The 23,275-nt window shown below is 46.5% G+C and overlaps 1 protein-coding gene across 1 annotated transcript; it reads right to left on the bottom strand.

The window, feature by feature from the left end:
* Positions 1-2,371: 2,371 nt before the first annotated feature.
* cygb2 (cytoglobin 2) lies at positions 2,372-14,028 on the bottom strand. Its single transcript, XM_060047355.1, has 3 exons — positions 13,057-14,028; positions 5,013-5,244; positions 2,372-4,590 (listed from the first exon to the last, which is right to left on the bottom strand). Exons 1-3 carry the CDS (start codon positions 13,266-13,268, stop codon positions 4,426-4,428), a joined length of 609 nt encoding a protein of 202 aa, XP_059903338.1. The 5' UTR covers positions 13,269-14,028; the 3' UTR covers positions 2,372-4,425.
* Between the last annotated feature and the right edge of the window lie 9,247 nt (positions 14,029-23,275).

Genomic DNA, 23,275 nt, shown 5'->3' with positions numbered 1-23,275 from the left:
TTCATTGTATCTATTTATTTGAGATAATCTGTGTGATCCTAGAATTATTATATTTATAATATTATTATATTATTCATTTTGTGAATAGCCTACTTATGTTTTTAACAACAAGTGTAAGAATACATAAACACATGGTCAGTTTGCATTAGCTCATTGTGTGGTAGGGTGCCTTTAACATTCATTTGTTTTATTCAAATCCTTCATTTGTACTTATATGCTTAGATTTTTTTATCTTTACGAATGATTAAATTTACTTTTAAAACCAAGAATTGTATGATAGAGAAAATGAATATGCTCAGACTTGCAGACTTGTTGGCTCATCCAGATGGCCTAAAGGGATATGAAACTTTTTTTGGGAGAGAGTTGTGTAGTGATGCAAAACAATGTTGATTGATTCACCCCCTCTTGCTTTCCCTGTTGTTGTTGCTGTCAGTAGCTCCACTTAACACACAGGTCAAACAACACAGAGAAGCACTCCAACAGGTATATCATTTTATTGATTAGTAATGGTTCAGTTTCACCAGGTCTGCAAAGGTAAATGTGTGTGGTAGGTTGTGCAATCATGCTGAAAACTCTGAAAATGTCCTTCATCAACCATATACAATGACACATAATCACATACAGTACTCAAATACATACATGGAATCCTTTTATATATTTTTTTTACATTTCATATAATTAGAAAAATATAAAATCAAAAACTTTAAAACCGACTGACAAAATTGAAAACCAAAACCTTTTCACAACAAAAACAGTTACACATTTGCTTTGATGCCCTTATTTGCTGAAAGAGTAGGAGTCTTTACAGTAGAGCTAAGCAGAGTAGGGGTTCTCGCTACCATGAGTTGAGGATGGGCCAGGTAATAGTTGATGATACACTTGTTAAGCACTAGCAGGAATGTTTATCGCCTAACTTAATGCAAGCGAGTGTGCACGTATGAGCACGAGACAGAGTGGAAGAGCAGTAGAGGAAATATAGACAGCTTGTCGTGAGTCTCTGCATAAGTGTGCTTGTGTGTGTGTGTGTGTGTGTGTGTGTGTGTGTGTGTGTGGGTGTGGGTGTGTGTGGGGTCGGGGTAAGTGTGTATCTCTGTCTGTGTTTCATACGTTCATGCTTGTGTTGTAGATTAAGAGCATAAGAAGTTTTTTCATTTATATGATTTTTATCACTCGTAATAAAGACTGTTTTTACAACATTCTTGCAAACTTCCTAATACGACACATTTCATTGTAGGTTCCAAAATTCTTCTACTTAAGATGGGGCTAAAAAGTGCTGTTTTACAATATTTGCGGTTACATTTTCAGTTAGTTTTTCTAGACAATTAGCTGTCAAAGTAGAAAGTCAACGTCGCTTTCATGGTATTTCTAAGACCATGAAGCTCTTAACAGTTACTGAGCCCTAATTCTCTCCCTCAAGTGCGTACGAAGATCACTAAAGCTTAGGACCGGAGACGACTATATATTTTTATGCAGCACACTCCCACCCATTCGGTGTGTTTAAAACATGGTGGTCTTTTTGCCTGCGCAACTATTTATACAAGTCCTATAAATGGACCCCTTTGAAATAAACGGAAGAGTCTGTTAAAAGTTGAACTTTGCGGGTGGCCATTCTCCGCGGTGGGATTAGTTGAGGAGTGACAGGTGGTAGGCTGGTGTTCTCTAGACAACCCGCGTTGTCTCCTCTCATTATGCTCTTGAGCAAGGTATTCAACCACTGCTTGCTCTCCTATAACACCATAACTTTTCACATTCAATCAAAACGAATGCTGCAAATTGGAATCTGCAGAAAAAATACTTGAACCACTGTTGTTTTGATAGAGTTGTGTGTTTACATGCATCAGGGAGTCCTGAAGATGTGTACTCCCAGGCGATCCATATCCAGAGTATTGATCGCTTTGAGCTATTAGTCTTGTCATTATTTCACACATAAGCGGTCCGCCCCATGCCTACCGTCCCAATACAAGCGGTAGACCTCTCTCCTCTGGTTTCATTCTCTTCCATCTCTCCCTCTGTGCCAGCGGTGCCTCCTCCCACTCCTCAGCCTGCCTCCAGGCGACCGGGGACTGGAGATGGGAGACAGGAGACGCGCGGACCATCTGTCCCGCAGTAATTGTTTTGTTTTGTTCTAAATAGAGCTGCTGCCGCCATCGACGCAGCAGCGTCGGGTGCCATAGAGCAGCTGATTGGTCACGTGACCTCTGCCATTACCGCCACTCGTTACCGCCAGATGCTGACCCTGATGGGGGGGGGGGGGGGGGGGAGTGTTGGTGGTTAAAGTTGGGGTGTTGCCATTGGAGATGTGGAGTGGTTGTGGTGGTGGGGGAGGGAATGCTGTGGTGGGGGAGGGGATATGGTGGTGGCGGTAGTGCGGGGTTGGTGCTGGTGGTTGAAGTGGATGTTGGGGGGGATATGGTGGTGAAGGAGGGTTGTGATGGTAATGGTGTAGCGGTGATGGTGTGGTGGTGGTGGTGGTGGTGGAGGGTTTGTGGTGTTGTTGGTGCTGAAAGCTGTGGTGGTGGATGGAGGGGAGGAGGAGGTGGTGTTGGTGGCAGTGGGGTCGATAGTGGAGGGGTGTGGGGGTGATGGTGTGGTGGTGGATGGAGGGGAGGAGGAGGAGGTGGTGTTGGTGGCAGTGGGGTCGATAGTGGAGGGGTGTGGGGGTAGGGATGGTAAAGGGCCGTGTTGGTGGTGTGTTTGTGTGCTTGGGGCTGGCGAGGGGGGTACCAGGTGGTACACGAGAGACACGTGGACGTCACTTTGGCTGCAGCGACCGGGCGATTCGATCTAATGTCCATCCTAAACACATTTCCTGTGGCTCTTTGGGGATTGACCAGGAAGAGCAGTTGAGCACTAAGCACCCTGGCTAACAGATATTACTGATGCTGCTGCCCTTTGATGGGATCTTTGTTTAGTTTAAAATGAAAGTAAAGTAACATATATTTCATGTTATCTGCCTTATACATTCTACATAATAGTTTTACATAGTATGTAAAATGCAGCATATTTAAAGATTATTTTTAGCCTTGTGGTGAACTTTTATGCTATTCAAAGTATTTAGTGTACCAGATTAATTTGTGGATAATGAATGTGTGCCATTAGTTGTGGAGCCTCCAGGAAATAATGTGCAGACGTATCCATGCTGTTGGCAATCGTGTTCTGTAAATAGATCCTAACTCTATAGTGTAGGCTTTAATTAGTCTCCAATTACATCACTTAACTTGTGTTTTTGCTCCAGCTAGTTTTACACACAAGAAGATAAGGTAAGTTTAGCCCAGTGAGTAATTTAAAATAAGATTAGTTGATGCACAAAGTAAAGTTTGGTATCATGGGCTGATATGCACGAAAAAAAATGATGATCAGTTCATTAACAATTAGAGACAACTACAGAAAGGTAATATTGAAACATGTTATGGATCTTTGATTTTGTTAGATGTTGCTGTGACTTCATATTAGAAGAGAAACTGTAAAAAGCTTTTCATTCATCGCGTCTCTGTGATGGAGATTTAAAGAGGTAAACCAACCGACAGTCCGATAAATATTAGTATAGTGAAGGTCCGATGCAACAGTTTAAGTGTAAGTGTGTCTGTCTGTGTGTGTGCATGTGGTGTGGTGGCTCTTTGCATTCCCTACTCTGACATATTCAACCACACGGACACACACACTCACAGAAGCGCGTGATCACACACATTGACACACACACACACACACAAAAGTTTGTGCGCAGACACCTACACACTCACTCTCACACACACATTGTATGGTCAATTCAAGTGTCCGTGGAAAGACAGCAAGGGCAGTATGAACGGAATCGAATGCATTTTTTGTGGAGAGGCTTAAGACAAAGCAAAGCAGCCCTCTCGCAGACAACAAATGCCTAACAAAGGCCAGAGGAGTTAGGAACACTTGCCCAATATACACTTCTATGAATACAACACCTCGGTAGAGGTAAACAAGATGTTAAGCACACACTGCCCATCGATGGAGAGATAGGGAGCGTGGCGGGTTGAGCGGGGTGTCCCTTAATATAGGTACACTAGTAGGTTTACACTAGCAGGGTTACTCTAGTAAAACATGAAGAGACTCTATTAACAGTCTGCAGCTGCATGGTCACATTACCTGGCCATTAAAAACAAATGACATACTGATCCCATCCCATTCTAGCGCTCCTTCAAATGACAATGCCCCACATACACACTCACACGCACAGAAACACACTTTGTTTTTCATAGATAACATTGGAAAAATCGATACCTGTTACACTTTAGACCCAGCCTCTACCAACCCCCCCCCTCCCATGCACCTCCAATCTCGTACGTCAAGGCATCCTTCCATAACATAACATAACATATCTTCTTTCCACCTATACTCATCATTTCCCCCCCAAGACACCACACACTGCCCCCCCCCCCCCCCCCCCCCTCCCACTCAGACTGCGGAGCTGGACACCTGGACCCAGCCCACCTCAGTGTAGGCGCCCGTCACGTGCCAGTACAGCGCCCCCATCAGCTTGCTCCAGACCTCCTGCACCTCGACGGGGAAATACTCAGGGAAGTCCTCTGACAGAACCTCCAACATCACCCCACTGAGGATCTGCATGGGAGGGAGAGGGAGGGACGGAGAGAGGGGGAGGGAGCGAGAGAGGGAGGGAGGGAGGGAGGGAGGGAGAGAGAGAGATAAATAGAAGGTATGGAGATCGAAAGATAGAGGAAGGATGCACAGAGAGACACACACATAGCGATAGAGAGGGGGGAGGATGGAGAGAGGGGGGAGGTTAGGAAGGTTGCTCATTGATTGAAATCTTTATTGAACAACAACTAACAAAAGTGTTCAAAAGGATTGAAAAACACAATAAAGCCCAAAGGCTTGTTTCCATTGTGGTCCTTTAAAATGCATAGACTCAAGACTCTTCAAGGGTGGCAGTACTAAAGCTATGTATTCCATGAAGTACCCTTGCGTGTCATCCATACACGGTCGCTATGCATGACAGCTGCCTGCCAAGTGAAGGTCCTCACCTTGAAGTACATGGGCTCCACCTTGTGTTTGAGGGCATGGGCCTTGCCTACCAGACCCAGCACAGCAGACACCTTCTCCGGGTCGTGGAGGTTCTCCACCACGGTGTTGATGGCGTTCATCACCCGGCGGGCGTGGTGCCTCAGCTGGGAGCTCCTCTCCATCTCCTCCGGGTCCTCCATGTCCTGGAACTGGCTGAAGTACTGCTTGGCCGACGGGAAGTTCACGAAGAACCTGGGGGAACGGAGGAGAGCGAGAGAACAGGAGCTTTTAGTTCCCATGGGAGCTGCTTCCATAGTTTCACAAGCGCTTTGATTCGCCATGCAAAGTGGAAGCCACATTCAATCGAGACTGACCATAGCCATGTTTTTGGCAAGACCAAATGGCTTGATCGCTAAAGGAAGGAAATAAAGCCGAAAAGTGCGAGTAATGATGTTAAAGGTTAATTAAAAGAGAAGGTCACAGATAGGAAAACAACAGAAAATAGCATTTAATAAAACGAGTCATTTTCTCGTGGAGTCAGAGCTGCAGGCTCTGCGATGGGGGTCGTCTCCATCTTTCTATAACAAAATGCTTTAGCATTAATCAGAGGGACAAATATGTGACGGAAGCGTGAGGTGCGGTCAGGTATCGGATCTCAAACTTTTTGAGATGCCCTCTCGGTGACTTTGTGCCCCCCACCAACACATCTCTCAGTCCCTTTCTTTACACAGGTCCTCTACATGAGGCAGAGCCCGTCATATACCTGGAGAGGGTGAGCCCATTAGGAACTTGGAGAGGGTGAGCCCATTAGGAACCTGCATCAGGTCGAGGCTGAGCCAATTAGAAACCTGATGGGGCTGAGCTAATTAGAAACCTGGAGGAAGGCGAGGCAAAGAGTCGTCTCGAAGCAAAACAGGAACTCTTGGCGGCGGTTTGATGAGCACTCAAGCTCCATTGAGGCACCCTCCGTTTGGGAGATGAATGTCCCGAGGCTATGGAGCCATTGTGTTACACATTTCGCGCAGTAGACGTTGCTCCTTTCGCCGGTCACCTTATGGGACCGACAGGCTGCCGCAAGCTCTGGAGAGCCGAGCCAATGGCAAGGCTTTAAATAACCAGGAGCCAATTAAGATCCTTCACGCTGGCTTCCTTTTATATGATAATACTCCACTCAAATGTTTACGTTTCCTCTCTCTCTCTCTCTCTCTCTCTCTCTCTCTCTCTATCTCTCTCTCTATCTCTCTCTCTGTCTATCACCTCTCTCTCTTTCGCTCTCTCTCACTCTATCTCTCGCTCTATCCCTCGCTCTCTCTTTCTCACTATTTTACTCTCGTTCTCTCCTCTCCCTCCCCTCTCATCCTAACCATCTTGCCTCTCTCCCACTCTCCTCTCTCTCCCACCCCCCTCACTCTCTCCCTTCCCCTCTTCATCGCCCTCTCTCTCCATCTCCCTCTCAACTATCCTCACTCCCCCCCCCTCTCTCTCTCTTTCTCCTCTCTCCCCCCTCCCTCTTGACTGATGGAGGAACCAAAGACATCCCTGGGCACCATGGCTACAACGAGGGGTGATTGGCAGGCTGGGGAAACGGTGAAGTAGTGCTGATGAGAAGACAACAGATAAGATTGTTAAGTCTTGTTGAGTGTAATTGGAGGCAGGTGTTCCATAGACCTCGATGAGCGAACAGCACTTTTCTTATCAGGGCTGATTTTCTGCTGAGCACGGCGTGAGCCAAGCCTCAGAGGCTTGGCAGGGAAGAGAGAGCGTGAGATTGGAACGGGAACAAACAAAACAAGGTTAGGTTATTAAATGGTTTCCTGTGAGGTGAGGAAGAACTGAAGGCCAACAAACGGCAAGCTGAATAACTGGGACTGTAAATGTTAAATTCTTAGGCCAGACATGGAAAAAATGCAATTTACTTCATTTGAAATAAACTTGATTTTAGTTTTTTTTTTTGTTAGCAATATGTTTGTTGAGGTCAATATGTAAATTACAACCCTTTGCAAACATCGTCCTCTATCTTATTGGTTGGTTGAAAGTTAAATGTTTAAACCAACAATTGACAATTATCTGCATTACTATGTTCATGCAGACTGTATATATATATATATATATATATATATATATATATATATAAAAATATCATATAGCCTGCAAAAATGACTAATGTGCACATTCAAACTGAAAAACATAATTTTGGCAGCCGATGATTTCATGGACTGGCAAAGAAAATTCTTAAATGTAAATAATAAAATTAAGCACACAAATTCAAATGAATTTCTTTCAAATAATGCAATGATGTGTTTTAGCTAGTGGACGTGGTTGTATGTGTATGTATAGTGGTTATTAAGTACACGTTGTGTTGAAGCGTACATGTAGAGTGTGTGATGAGGTATACAGAGTGAACAGCACGGCTGCTTGATTTAACTTTGATTTAATTAACACTCTTTGAGTTTTCAAGTAACATCAACGAAACCAAAACATGAAACTGCTGCTGGGCATCAATTATGGATGGCAGATCCAACAGATAAAACATTATTATTTTTTCATTATAGTTGAGAGGCTTCATACTGCTTTAGTTTTGTGAACATATTACCAGCAATACCACACCAGGTCCAATTTTGTTTTTAATCATACACTGCAATGTGCAAAGCTCTGTCACTTCCATTCTGACTATGAGGACAGGACAATAACACTGTGACTGATGACTCTGACGTCTGTGGAACTCTCACCACTGTTTACATGGAGGGAGATCTCAAGAGACTGTTTCCTTCTGCTACCTCCAGGGTAAATGTAAGCAGAGAGAGAGAGAGAGAGAGAGAGAGAGAGAGAGAGAGAGAGAGAGAGAGAGAGAGAGAGAGAGAGAGAGAGAGAGAGAGAGAGAGAGAGAGAGAGAGAGAGAGAGAGAGAGAGAGAGAGAGAGAGAGAGAGAGAGAGAGAGAGAGAGAGAGAGAGAGAGAGAGAGAGAGAGAGAGAGAGAGAGAGAGAGAAGTGAGTCGTTGTGTGGTATGATGCGTCAGTATGATGGTTTTGTTTTGTTTGAGAGCTTTAGTGAGGTATGTCCGGGTGCTCACATCAACTTCATTAACAGAGGTGTAGTGTATGCAGGCTTGGACAATATAAAAAGTTTCCATAGTAGTTAGACACAAGTCATGGGAGACATAGCTTGCAGAGCTTATGTTCATGAACAAAATGACACCACACCTCTGTTCAAACAAAGATTTGAAAGAATAACACACAAAGAAAATTGGCCACATTCTCAAAGACCTCCCTACTGATGACTATTTACACAGGCAGAGAACGAGAAGGCAAACACATCCCTGAAGAGTGGCAAGAGCTGCCGTCAGGATGGAGGGGTTCCAGAGGTGCTGAAGTATGTTCCAGTTGACAACATCGAACTGGACTTCATCAACCCAGCCTACGATGCCAGAGATCCATCGGACCAGTGGAACCTTGTCAACATCATCCGGATCCCAAAGCCTGGTGACCTAACCAGGACTGACCACTACAGAGTGAATTGCAGCTCAGCTCCTGCCAAAACTTTCAGCAGGAGGATTCTCTGGCGGACTGGCAACCTCCCAGCAATCATGTCCTTTGTAGATTTCAAGGCGGCATTTGGTGCATCAATAATTATAACCCACCGAGGGAAATTCATTTGCATTCTGAGGCCATATGGCATTCCTGAGAAGCTAGTTCAAGCACTCAGCGGGTCACAGTAGCACACTTGAGCCAAGGTCAACTCCCCTGACGGCGAGACAGACACCATCCACTTCCTGGGGCTTGTCGGCCATAGCCTGCTTCCTCCTGACTTCATCTCTTAAAATGTTGTCCTCCGGGAACCCACGCTAATAGTGCCACACGAGGGGCCTGGAGGATAACGTACGTTGACGTGCTAGGGGAAAGGACACCAGAAGTGCGCATCTGGCCTGCTGGACCGGGATGTGAGGGGAGGTGGATCTGAAGAGCCTGAGCATGGTGATTCAATTCAATTCAATTTCATTTGTATAGCCCTTAATCACCAGTAAAGACTCAAAGGGCTTAACAGGCCATATATTTATGTTTATGAACGTACACGGGCAGATATTACAGACAAAACATACACATTGAAACCACATTGACTCCCACATACACACACACACACACACACACACGCACACACGCACGCACGCACGCACGCACACACACACACACACACACATACATACATATACACTCACACTCATTTGGATACTTCGGGGTGAGCTTGAGTTGCCCTGGGCTCGCTGGCTTGCTACGCTAAATTCACCATTCCTCAGATCCTTTGGACACAGCAGGTGAGCTCAGGTCCTGTCTTGCCAGAAGCCACACTAGCCTGTTCTGTGATTGCTCTGCTTCTCTCTCTCCCTCCCTCCCTCTCTCTCTCTGTCTCTCTCTCTCTCTCTCTCTCTCTCTCTCTCTCTCTCTCTCTCTCTCTCTCTCTCTCTCTCTCTCTCTCTCTCTCTCTCTCTCTCGTCCCTTTTGCGGGAAGAATAACAAACGGTGCTGCTGGCTGGTGGGCTGAGTAGATAAACATGAAAGTTAGCCGTGTCGCTTTGAAGAGAGCGAGAAGAGGGCCTTTGCTTTTCCTCCTGACAAAAAGGTCACTCAGTCAATGTTCCCTCGCATGGAGTTTGCCTCTTCGTAATGCTTTGATAAACAATGAATCCACTGTGGCGGATGGTCAGGACCCGATGAATAAAAGGCTCAAAGACCATATCACCAGACAAGGAGAATGGGAGGATTTTTTTCATTCTTCACAGCTTTTGTGTGTCCAGCGTAGTGTATACCATTGTGTGACAGTCTCACAAAGAGAGGACAGAATGTCTGAAGAATATAAATATTTACGTGGCGCAATACTTCAATGAGAATATCAGCGTGATTTTGGAACCTTGTCAAATGTTTGCCTATTTTGCGCAAGTGTGTAGCCCACAGGTGTTTGTATAGCGCACACTGACTTTTCAACGGCTGAACAGAAAGCAACACATAACTTCCATTCCTAATCAAGATGACGGTACGAATGAGTGGAGGCAAACACAGTGTTATCCCATGTGCACCTCTGACACCACCACAGAGGCAGGCTGGGAACCCCTTTACCTTCACCATGTGACACACGAACCCCGCTGACTGAGAATATGAAACAAGTCCGGAAAACTGTCCCTGCATTTAAATGAACTCATCAAAGCTGAGGAGGGGGGCCATTAGTGGGGCCTGTTAATCACTTTCTGATTGGCCTGTGAGGGGTCTGCCCCCCCTCCAGCAGAACAGACTTGACCAACCTTGATCCATCTTCAGTGGCGGCTGAAGAACAGCGTCTGCACTAGACGCTTGTGAGGGCGCATACTGATTGCTTGTTTAGACCCCCGTTCCGCCGCCTTTTCCCTCAGACTACTTGGGCAGTGTTCGGTCTCATCCTTGTATAATCCAAGTATTAGTATTAGAGGCCAGAGGCGGAGGAAGAGCTGTGGCCTTTTATGTAATCAATCAGTCCCTCCTCCAATCCTTATGGTTCCTCCTCGTGTATTGGCATTCCACAAAAAGGGGCACAATGCCTCAAAGGTTAGCCATGCGTTGAGACTTCTTATCACATTCGTAATAAACGGCATCATGCATGTACTACAGTATTCTGCTGCAGGGGCTCTCGATCTTGATTGGTGCAATTGCATTTGAACGCATTGGCGACATCAGCCCAGGGTATTTGACACAGCTCTTCTGTTCTACTCTGTCCACTCATCCGAGCAAACGGACACGCATGGAAATTTAGATCAAGTGTTCACTTGGTGAATGTAATGCGCCAGGATTGGAGAGGCAGAAAGCCAGCCATGCAAGGCTCTTGCCTATGGGGTAAGATTAGGTAACTTATAGACACACACACACACACACACACACACACATACACACACACACACACACACACACACACACACACACACACACACACACACACACACACACACACACGCACACACGCGCACACACACCAGTCTAGTTTAGACACACCAGAATTGACATCGGTCCATCTCTTCTCAGCATGTGTCTTCATCGTGTATATCATTTAAAATTAAATAAAGAAATGGTAATACGATTTTCCGTGGCTTTTTGGGCAGTACCTTGAATGGCAGGAGACAACCTTTTACTTTGGGTGCCTTGTATTCTGGTTCTTTACGTTGTTTTCATTATTTCAATTTCCCTGTTCATTCTAAACTCCTAACCGTCCTGAAACCTCTTCTGTCTCCCTTCTCAATAATTCATATTTCTTTCCCTCTGGGGATTTTTCCCTTGCCTGTTTCATGCCATACAAGGTCAACGGGTTTGGTCCAACCTCGTTTGATGACTGGCCAAAGTGAAACCAGTATCCAAACACAGAGAACCAGAAGAAATGTTCCCCTGTGTGTTCTAACATTGGTTCCTCGCCTGATTATCACAGTGACACTGATTTCAGACTTCCTTGTGTCCATGACAAAAGATAAACATGGTGTGGGTCCTTTTGGGAAGAGAAAGGTAAAAAAAAAAAAGGAGGAGAGGGGGTTCAGCAGTGAAGATGAGAGAGAGAGAGAACAGAGAGAAGATGGTGAGTGAGACATGGAAGGATCAAAGCTTGTTGCCGTCATCCACAGATTGGAGCCAACACACACATGGACACGTACCCATATACACATACAGACTAACCCCACAGGGACACACATACACACAACAATATGGACACAAGGCTTACACACACACACTCAACTGCATGGATGGAGAAAGCACACACGCACCCACACACACACACATACGTGCGCATGCCCACCACTTAACGTGCACACACTAAGCTTACTTACACATGCATGCACGCACTTCCAAAACACACGCACGCAGAAATGGATGCATGCATGTGGGAGCACCACCCACACACGCACACACACACACATAATAATAGTCCCTTTGGATTCTCTCCATCACAGGTTCTCATACCCTGGGACAGAGACACGCTGCTCTCACTCATTCCAGTCGTCCTAGCTACGACGCACGGCTCATTTTAACAAGGCCACTTAAACTGTGATGATGTGTGTGTGTGTGTGTGTGTGTGCGTGTGTGTGTGTGTGTGTGTGTGTGTGTGTGTGTGCGTGCGTGGAGGGGGGGATTAAACGGATCCACTTGAACTGGAACCAGATGTTCAACGTCAAGAATGTCTAACAATAAATACCACTGCGATATCTCAACATCTCACTATTGTACCTCTAATAAGACAATATACCTACGACCATAGCTCAACTCAAATGTAGTCCGTACACCTAAACTACAACATGAAAATCCAAGGAGTAATCTCTATAAAGTTGGTTTTCATTTTCTATTGCTGATTTAGACATTTAATATGCAATTTGTGTATGGTAGGCCTTAAGCACAATACAACTATTATTCAAATGTTTATCAGCATCACAGCAGGATTTATATTTGGTCTATTTGCCTCCTGCAGAACAGCGGATGAGGAAACAAATGCTGGTAAAAAAATCAAAGGTTTTCGACATTTCTGCAATTTTAATTGCATGCCTGTGTGTCATATCATCATATCAGACTGTTATATCTGTTCTATCTGAAAGCACACCCCGTGCGTAGTAAAGCGATTCTAACCCAGTTGTGCAGCTTCATAATAAAGAGAGGACTTTCTGCAGGCTGCGTTATAATTAGCGCTGGATAGGATCTTGTTCTAGCACCAGAAAAGATCCAATCTTTAATACAATTTGCATATTTATATTTCCATCCACTTAATGACTTGATAGAAATATAAAAATATGTTAAACAGTTATTCAATCCATATTTAGTAGCCTATTCAGAACCCATCTCGAGGCGTTGAGCCTGTGCCAGTGTCAGCCAAGAGGATATTAAATGGTGACCTCGATATTTCACGTTACGCACTAACACCACAGAGACATCCCGATGGAACACCCACTGCTTTATATCTGACCACGGACGAGGCATAAGACATCATCGAGAGAGAGAGACGGACTATGTCGCCCGCGCGAGCGACCAAAAAAACACGAGCGCGAGGCTTCGAGCGCGCTGCCTTCTCACCTTATGAGCACAGACACGCCCACGTCCTCGCAGTTCTCGTACACGCGCCCCCACGTGTCCTGGATGATCTCCCGCTCCGCGTCGGTCAGCGGCTCCGCGCGCTCCGGCCGGTCGTCCTCCTCGTGCTCCATCTCGCCCACTCTGCGCACTCCCAGCAGCGGTGGAGGAGGCGGCGACGGTGGCGGCGAGTCCCTGCGACGACTCCGAGACATCCTCCCGGCGCGCAGCAGCTCCGAGGCGCCCAGCAGGGTGCGGGGGAGGTAGGGAGCGAGGGAGGGGGGGAGGGAGACGGAGAGCTGAGACCCCACGGCGGGAGCTTGGCGGGAGATGAGGGGAGAGAGAGGGGGATGGAGAGAGAGAGAGAGAGAGACAGGAGAGGACAGGAGTGGATTCTGCGAGGAGGCAACCGGTGTTGCACAGCCTCCCAAAACGCTTCCACCAAAGAAATGTTTACAATAAAAAGGTGTCCCCCACCTTCCCACCCTCCAAGCAACTACCCCTTCCTCCTCCTCCTCCTCTTCTTATCCTCCTCTCCTCTGTGACCCGCTCTTCCTCCCCTTTCTTGTATCCTGTCTCCTTGACTCCGTCCAACTCTCAACCTCACACACGCTCCCGTGAACACATCTGCAGAACTTCACTCCTCCACTTTTATGCTTTCTTCCTCCTCCCTCTCTTCCTCCTCCTCCTTCTCCTCCTCCTCCTGTCTTTGTCGTGGCTTTTCCTTGACTTTCTCCCTCCTTCATCCAGTCTTTTCCTCCTCCTCCTCCTCCTCCTCTTGCTGCAAAGAAGAGAGTCTGCTCCCTGCGCTCTGCCAGGGGAAGAGTGATGGGAGGAGGACCTGATGGAGTGAGAGTTAGAGAGAGAAGGAGGGAGAGAGAGATATACAATGAGAGAGAGAGAGAATGAAGAGGAGAGGGAGACGGGGAAAGAGAGAGAGAGAATGAGGGAGGGCGAGCGACCAGGGGAGGGGGGGCTTGGGTTGAAGATCCCAGCCGACACTAATTGTTTTGCTCGCAGCACGTAGAAGAAGAGACAGTATCTTTACAAAACCCACTCCCCCTTTCTTTCTCTCTCTCTCTTGTTCTCTCTCTTTCTTTGTCTTTTTTCTCTCTTTATCTCTTTCTTCATCTTTCTCTCTCTCGTTTCTCTCTCTTTATCTCTTTCTTTCTCTCTTTCTATCTTCCCCCTCTCTCTGTTTCTCTCTCTGTCTCTCTCTCTCTCCCCCTTCCAATTTTTTTTTGTAAGGCTGCAGGTGTCACGGTCAAAGTGCACGGCCATAAAGAAGAGAAGTGCATTCTCAGGTGTGTGTCCGTGTTGATGTTTATGTGTGTGAGTGTGTGTGTGGGGGGGGGGGGAGTGTGTGTGTGTGTGTGTGTGTGCGTGTGCGCGCGCATGTGTATGTGTGCTTTAGCTTGTTATTTCTTATCTTTGGACAGACGGCTTGACATGTGTATGACGTGGAGAAAAAGGGGGGGTTGAAAAGAGGAGCGAGAAGGACATTGCAAACAGGAGGTGTGCAGACTTTGACGCCAATGCACTGTATTGTTTACCGTTGAGTTCTGACCTTCACATAATCTCGGCAGCACAGGTCAAGTCAAATTGGTGTAATTAGCCCATTTTCCACCCCAGTGACTTCACAAGCCTGTTCCCCACAAAAGGACGCCAAACCCTCCTGGTTATCAAGTCGATAACAGGACCGTTTAGCCAACCATGGCCGAGGCTTGGCAACCATGGCAACAATAAACAAACACAGAAATGATGAAGCTCCCAAACTCGTTGGAATCAGATCAGACGTGGTCGTTGCTGAAGCCGTCCCCCTGAGCAGAGAGTCGGGAGACGGTGCCGTAGAGAGAGAGAGAGAGAGAGAGGAGCGAGGCAGGTCAGGGTTCCATCTTCATCCAATCTGCAATCCAAGGCATCAACGGGATGAGAGGGGGGGAGGAGGGGGAGAATAAATATGGAAAAAGCCATTTTTAACATTCAATTGGCGACAGAGAGCTGATTGACTGAAGCCGTCGGATAAACTGTCACATTATGGATGACAATGGTGAGACGTCGGAGGCCCAATGACAGCTCCATTATGCCTGCTGCATGCAAGCCAAATAGAAGCTCCAGATTGAAACGGGAAGAAAATTAAGCAGAAAAATAAGATGTCACAGTGTTTTGTGCTTTTTTTTGTCCACATCATTTTTCGCTGTCCCCACATGTGCAAGAGGTGCCGTGTCACTCTGTGCTGCTCTTAAAGATTAAATGAGATAACTCGGTCGGATGTGTCACTTCTGATAAAGACAGACTTATCTCCAATCTGGAGACTTGACATTTCTTATTTTTTTCTAGAGATGAAGAAATCGTGTGCAGATTTGGGAGAGAGCTTGTGTGGATTTGAGGCAGGGAATACAAGTAGAAACATAGGAGGGTAAAAACCCAATGATCTCATATCTACTATATCTATAATATCTCATCAAATGTGGGGAACTGGTAATTGAATCAGAGAGATGGATCTTTGCTTGCCTAGTTACCTGTTACCTGTCCTCCAAATGCCTCGTGGCACATAGGGCCTTTGCAGAACCTTTCCATTTCTCTCGGTCCGCTGCTGCAACTCGCACCTCTTCCTATGAGCCCAATGAGCCACCATCTCTCCTCTCTTTCTCCACGTTGTCCGAGGTCTTCCTCTTCTTCTTTACCTTCCGGTGCACACGTCATTGCCACATTGCCATCACTTTCTCTATTCTGATTCAAGATATGGCCGATCATCTTCCATCTTCTGATCTTGACTTCCTCACTAAGTGGCTTCATCTCTCTTAAGCAGGTCCTCAGTCCTGATATGATCTTGCCATCGGACACAGACAATTCTGCGCAGGCACTTGTTATTGAATACATCGACTAATTTGTCATCACCTTTGTTCATTTTCCATGTCTCGTATCCATACAGCAAGACAGGTATCACCAAGGTCTTGTAAAGTATTAGCTTAGTTCTCCTCGAGATGCTGTTTGAGTTCCAAATCCTCTTTAGTCTGACATATGCCCCCCTTGCCTTTGAGAGACTGTTCTGTAGGTCTTTCATTCCGCCTCCTTCTTTACCAACTTTTGCTCCAAGATGCGTGAATTCTTCCACCTCCTCGATTACCTGCCCATCAATTTGTATTCTTGTATGGTTTTTCGCTTTGTTTCTTAAGAATTTTGTCTTTCCAAGGTTGACTCTAACTGTACGTCCACACCAGAAGCGAATTGAGCAACCAAATCGCCGGAAGTCATTCACTTTCTATGGGCAAGAGCGACCAAAGCGACCAACGCTACCAGCGGCCAAAGTTGAGCGACCAGATCGTCCAAATTAAGTTTAAAACTGTTGAACTTTATGCAAATTACTATGACGCGTTTAAGCGGCAAAACACTGACAGCCAATCGGAATGTAGACGCTCTTCGCTTGCGTGGATCCCAGGGAACACCGGCAGGCACTTTTGAATTGTACGTCATGAGCGACTTGAGCGACCAAAGCGAACAGAAATATTCGCAGCGAACCGTCTTTATGAGTGTGGACGTACAGTAAGCCCTACCCGCTTGGCTGCCTCGTGCATTCTGGTGGTTTTGTCTTGGATGTGCTGTCTTGTGGAAGATAGTAATGCCACATCATCAGCAAAATCTAGGTCATCAAGTCTTGAAGTTAGCTTCCATCTAATGCCATTCTGTCCTTCACTGACTGTCCTTCGCATTATCCAGCCCGTAACAATCAGGAAAAGGAACCTTGACATATTGCAGCCTTGCTTAATCCCAGTCGTGATGCCAAACCACTCGCCTCTCTCTCCTTGGTCTTCTACAACACACTGAAAGTCTTCATAGAACAATTTAAATATCCTCACAAGCTTCTCTGGGATTCCGTATTTTTGCATAATGATCCATAAGCTGTCACGGTGAACCGAATCAAAAGCTTTTTCAAAGCCTATAAAGTTCACAAATAGGGTTGCTTGCCACTCATTTACCTGTTCTATGATGTTTCTCAGTATAAAGACTTGGTCTGTTGTTCCTCTTCCTTGCCCATAGCCCACCTGCTCCTTCCTCAGTTTCTTGTCAACGCCATTTCTCACTCTGGCAATGATAATTCGTCCTAGTATCTTCCCAACGACGGACAGCAGTGTTATGCCTCTTGAGTTCTTACAATCTTTCAGTTACCTTTCTTCGGCAGCTTTATGATCAACCCTCTTTTCCAAGCTTCTGGGATAGCCTCAAATATCCACACCTTCGACAGCAAGGTGGCTTGTATCGTATCGTGAACCTACGGACTTCTGTGGGGGTTTCATTCCATCTGCGCGCAGCACCTTCTCAACAATAATCAATAATCTTCTTCCCACTCAGGGTGAAAATGGTAGGTCTTAGCTCGTTTCCCCTCAGCCATGCCAACGTTTAGGAGTGCGTAACTGTTGACGGCTTTCAACTGCTGTTGACAGTGCATGCGCTACCGCGCGTATGCAAATTTTATTCTTCTTCACCCCTTGCGGTCGACTTGGGATCTGTCGGCGGTCTACTGGTAGACCGCGATATACTGGTTGGGCACCCCTGCTCTACATCCTTCTTCTTACTGAGCAGGTTCCGTTCTTATCCATCACTGCTGTACTTTGTCTTGGTTTTTCATTGCATAAAGACTTTGTCAGTCCATACAGTGTCTTCATGTGCTGACCTCGTGCAGCCTCTTCAGCTTGACTTGCGATGTTATCAAGCCATCTCCTCTTGTCTGCCCTGGTACTCCTTTTGACCACTCTGTTCTTCTCTACATATTTCACCCTTAGTTGTGTCTTCACCCATTCTCAACGAGTACTTAAGATCTTCTTATTGGTAGCTTCCCGTTGATCAACTAGCTGCCATGATTCCTCGCTAATTTATTGTTTCTTCTTCTTCCGGGGTTTACCTAAGACAGTTTCTGCAACCTCTGTGTACGCTTTCCACATTACCTCAAAATCCCTCTCTACTTCACATTGATCCTCTCCTAGGTCTTGTTGTTGTTGTTTTTGTTGTTGTTGTTGTTGTTGTTGTTGTAAGCCTGGTACCTATTCTGTAACTGATGTTGAATGCATTAAGTACATCTTCATTTCCCAGCTTGGATGCATCATACTTGACTCGGTTGGTGTTTCTTTGCCTCTGAGGACTCCTTAACCTAAGTTTGACTGTTGTACATACAAGATACTGATCAATTCCCACATTTGCAGACCTGTAGAGTGTAGGGCCTCGTTTCCCGAAAGCGTCGTTAGCCTAAGTGGATCGTGAAGTGCGTCGTAAGGGCATCGTAGAGTTTTCACCGCGTTTCCCGAAAGCATCGTTGGTAACGAACGTCGTGAAAACGCTCGTAACTAACGAGTACTCCAGGGGTACTCGTAGGTACTCGTAGGACGCTAAGAGCATCGTTAGCCTACTATAGCCTCAGTGGCGTCACCATCGGACATTCCGTGTATTGGATGCGTTTTATTAAAACGCATTGCGCCTTTATGTTCTTAGTTTGGTGATTAATAAAGATTATTAATTAATTTATTAATAAAGATGTTAAAATAAAACGGGACAGTCCAGAAAATGTTTGCGCAGGCAGGGCACTCAAAATGTGTGAGAGAAAGTGGGGGGATTTGTGCAGACTGTGACATAGGCTACTCATAAAACATAGCCTAAAATAACCCCAAAATTAAAAATTTAATAAAATAATGAATGAAAGAAATGAAAAAAAAATTAAAGGCAAAAGCCTGGGATATGGTGGGGATTGGTCACGTTGACAGGGATGTTTAGTGACATGGGGAGGGGGTTAAAAAAAGCTGCGATCACTCTTCGGCGTGATTCCAAACCAGCAGCGTAATCCGGGAGGCCGTCCCGAAATGGATCTTCCTCGTCCTCGTCCTCGTCCTCGTCCTCGTCCGGTTCACCCAACGCCACCCCAGACTTGGCTGCAATGTTGTGCAACATTGCTGTCACGCAGATCACAGCGCACGACTTGGCTGGCGCAAACTGGAGCCCTCCGCCGGACTTGTGGAGGCATCGGAAGCGCAACTTCCACCTGCCGATCGTGCGCTCGACAATGCACCGGGCCAGACGGTGGGCTTCTTTGTACTGTTCCTCGTGGACGTCTCCCGGGTTAGCCACTGGGGTGAACAGGTGAGGCCTAAGCGGATAGCCACTGTCTCCGAGGAGCCGCCACTCTCCCCTGGAGGCTGCAGCCAGCCTTCCGATGGAGGACTCGCGGAACACGAAGGAGTCGTGAGTGCTTCCAGGCCATCTCGCTACGACATCCAGGATGATGCCCTGATGGTCGCACACCACCTGGCAGTTGACAGCGGCATATCCCTTCCGACAGATGTAGACGTGGCCATCAACGTGCGGTGTGAGAATTGGAATCAAAGTTCCATCCACGACTCCGGCCACTTGTGGGATGCGGAACGACCGAAAAAAGTTCTCTTGGGTCGCACCCATCTCGTCTCTGCTGTGGAAGCGGACGTGTCGCGGTACGAGACGAAGGAGGCTGTATGTCACTGCCTGGACCGATCTGCACACTGACGCCTTGCACAGGCCCTGGCCATCTCCTACCACCTGCAGAAAGCTCCCTGTAGAATGCGTAGAATCGGAGGGCGGCCAAGAGCTGCACTTGCGGGGTGAGCGCAAAGCTCCTCCTTGTAGCACGTCTGAGGTCTTGCCTGATCGCCCCAAGCAGCTGTCTGATGGCCTCCCTGGGCAGCCTGTAGCGCTGTATGACTGCCGCGTCAGTGTAGACCTCGAGGGGGTCAAAGTTGTCCCGGATTCGGGCATTGATCGCAACAAGGCGACTCCGGGGACGCCTCTGCCTCTCTCTCTCTCTCTCTCTCTCTCTCTCTCTTCCTCTCCCTCTTGCGCACGGAGCGCTAGCACACGCTGTCTCCCAGCCATTATTTGCTTCAGAAATCAGCCCATTAAGATAAATGTAGTTGTCACACAAGCTATTATTAATTTTTTGTCATATGGAATTATTTCAGGGGGGGAAATGCCGTGAAACGCACAGTGCATTCAGGATTAGGACTGATATATGTCGGCTTAAGCCTAATCAATTGTGTTTTAATGTCTTTTGAATTCATATAATTGCAGTCTATTTTTTTCGTAGGCTACTCTGTTGTCCTTGATGGGGAGATATTAACCCTTCTTAACACAATTTTCCTGCGACATTCCTGCGTCTCCCCCTCCTACGGAGCCCATTTCAGCACCGTGTCAGTAGACAGTTACAATCCTACGACGTCGTTAGCGCAGTGCACGCGCGTTCATGTCAAGAGGAGTTTCGAGAAACGCGACAAAGAAATTATCGATGGTTCGAAAGATCCATCGGGAGAATGATCTTACGAGCGAAGATCCATCGTTATCGGGAAACGGGGCCCAGTGTAGACCCTTGTATCTTTCACTGAGTTCCTGAATCGCTTGCTGATTAAAACATGGTCGTTGGTTTCTGGTCTTTCCGTCTGGCGATATCCATGTCGCTTTGTGAATGGTTTTAGGTGGAACTAAAGTAGGCTGACCAAACGTCCTCTTTTCCCCGGACATGTCCACTTTTTACGTCCCGTCCGGGGCGTCCGGGTTTTTTTTATTAATTGATGATAATGTCCGGTTTTCGGACATTATCTCGTCGCATATTTGTTTTTGCCTCGTCGCATATTTGTGTTTCTGGGTCTTTCACATAACCTACTAGTTATTACCATTGTATATGTCTATGGTTATTACGGCCTTCCAAGTTCTGTAAATGGTATCTCCCTTACGTTCCACCTTCTTGCGCGAGCTGACTGTAGAGAGAGTCTGTCATTGGGCGACCGATCTCAGGGTTGCCAGAGCCACGATAATTATCCTCCAAATACGACCATTTTGAGCCTTTGGTACGTTACTTTGCCATTTCCAATCTGGCAACATTGAGCACCTTGCCGCTTCCACTCTGTTTACAGCAGCGCATTAAATCTGCAGCCATGCCTAAACGTAAATGTAAGTTCACGGACGAACTAAAGAAAAAATACCCATGTTTTCGCCTCGGCCGTGATGCTTCGGCCGAGGCGCCCCTCCCCCCCCCCCCCCCCCCCCCCGCGACGAAGTGTCCTCTTTTTCACAAACTCAAATCTGGTCACCCTAAACTAAAGTTCCTGTTATTACTAGCTCATTCATGTCGCAAATATCGCAAAGCCTTACTCCAGTCGTTCCGCACTCCCAGCCTGTGTTTACCTATAGGCTAACTCTTTCATAATTCACGTTTTGCTCTCCAAACCTCTGCATTCATGTCTCCGGTGATAATCAACATATCATGGACATTCCTCCTATCCAGTACATCTTGTAGCCTCGAGTAGAACTCCTCCTTGATTCCTTCATCTGCGTCCTCAGTAGGTGCGTAGACATGTATGATCGTCAATTTGATGTGCCTTGAATGGAATCTGGCTTGGACGTTCCTCTCGCCAATTGGTGTCCATTCTAGGAGGGCTCCAGATGCTTCTTTGGACATAAGTATACCTACCCCAGCTCTGTGGATATCATCGTCTCTTCCAGAGTAAATAATGTGTTTCGCTAATATCCATGATAGCTATTCCTCTCTTACCCATTTCCTTTGCCACCTGATCGAGATTTCCAGCTCTATACAACGTGCGCACATTCGAGTTTCCTATCCTCATGGTGTGTTTCGGGTGCACCAATGACCCTATCAGCCCAGGTGCGTCCTTCTGGCTTTGGCGCCTGTGCATCATCGTGCATCTACTATGAGGTATGGTCATGGTATTCCCTTCATCTAATGAATTGGTTCTGCTTCTGGTTTCTGTAATAAATCTGTTTTTCCAGGAAAGGGTTATCAGCCCTCAGCCCAACCCCCAACCAGGAGGACCAGGGGATCGCTCTTCGTCTGGCCGCTACCCTTTGACCTGTCCGACATGGGTGACCCTGCCAGGAGTCTAGGACTCCAGTCGGCATAGCTCTAATGGTCATTGGGACTCGCAAACCGCCTCACCACGATAAGGTGGTGATCCCGTTTGAAAGCGGTTGCTTGCCCAGTGTTAACCACAATAACCATGACAGGGTGACAATACAAAAAAAATCGGAATCTTGTACTGCACACTAAGAGGTGCACATAATATCAAAGATTTTCAACATCCCTCCTGGGTATTCCTGTTGGCCAACAGTCTTGTATGTTCTTTAACTGTGCGGATAACAGCCCCTCATCAGTAGCGCACCATGACGATGAAGACGATGTGTAGATGGGTGGTACCGCCTGCTTCAGGCCGCTGGTAAACTAGGTCAAAGGAACCACAACAAATCAACACATCTACCGTGGTAAACACAGTCAAACGAGCATTTGAGGATCTCTCTCAAACAACTCAGATTGTAATCTCTGGTGTGTATTTACTTGCAGAAGAGTATGGGTTGAAGTGTGTTCTGTAAGTGAAATTAGTTCTCTGAAGAAATGAACAAGGGTCATTGGTGACGGAAGGATACGAAGAGTAGAAGAGAGCGAGAGAGATGGAAAGAGCTGGGACAGGGAGAGAAAAAGACGGAGAGAGAAGGGAAAGGGGAGGGGAGACAGAGCCTGACAAAGAGACGGGAGAGAGAGAGAGAGAGAGAGAGAGAGAGAGAGAGAGAGAGAGAGAGAGAGAGAGAGAGAGAGACCCGGAGGACCAGAGAGAAAGAGAAAGGTTGTAAAGAGAGAAAAGAGAGAGGCGAGAGAGAAAGAAAAGGGAGTCAGACAATGATTAGAGAGGCTGAGATGGCAAACCACGGCCCTATGAACAGCCTGCGGTCAGCCTCCTTTTGTCACCATGCAGGAAATCTGCTCGCTCTCCGGAAAATAGGCCTACCGATATCTCAACACAGTAGTTAAAGAACAGATTAACCAGCACCATCAAATTATTGTCTTTTTTTAGGGACATGTTTATTCAAAGTAGCGTTTTGGGTTACTGTGGACAAACAGTAAATACATTTATTTGTCATTACATAATAATTGGGATTCAATATAAGTAGTTATACCACTAGAAGCAGTAGACGTAGTAGTACAAGTAGTATCTAATAAGTAGTGTTTAGTACTGGCTACACAATGTTGCTGACTCCTCATATACCTAAAATATAATCTTTTGCATAACTGTTCATTAATAATCGTGAACTCTGCTTTAAGTTAGGACAGTCCTCTGTCTCCCCCATGTGGCCGTTTAGAGTTAGCGCAGTACGATGCAACGCCAACGTCTGCAGGCTACTCGTCAGTACGGAACGT

The sequence above is a fragment of the Gadus macrocephalus genome, chromosome 3, assembly GCF_031168955.1.
Source record: "Gadus macrocephalus chromosome 3, ASM3116895v1".
NCBI lineage: Eukaryota > Metazoa > Chordata > Actinopteri > Gadiformes > Gadidae > Gadus > Gadus macrocephalus.
This window is presented reverse-complemented; position numbering and strand designations above follow the sequence as displayed.

Bases quoted from the DNA above. Each gene is read 5' to 3' on its own strand.
- cygb2 (XM_060047355.1), bottom strand. From the start codon at position 13,268: ATGTCTCGGAGTCGTCGCAGGGACTCGCCGCCACCGTCGCCGCCTCCT. The intron at 5,245-13,056 runs GTGAGAAGGCAG...CCGTTCCCCCAG, and splicing joins GGCGTGTCTGTGCTCATAAG to GTTCTTCGTGAACTTCCCGT. The intron at 4,591-5,012 runs GTGAGGACCTTC...CCTCCCATGCAG, and splicing joins TGGAGCCCATGTACTTCAAG to ATCCTCAGTGGGGTGATGTT.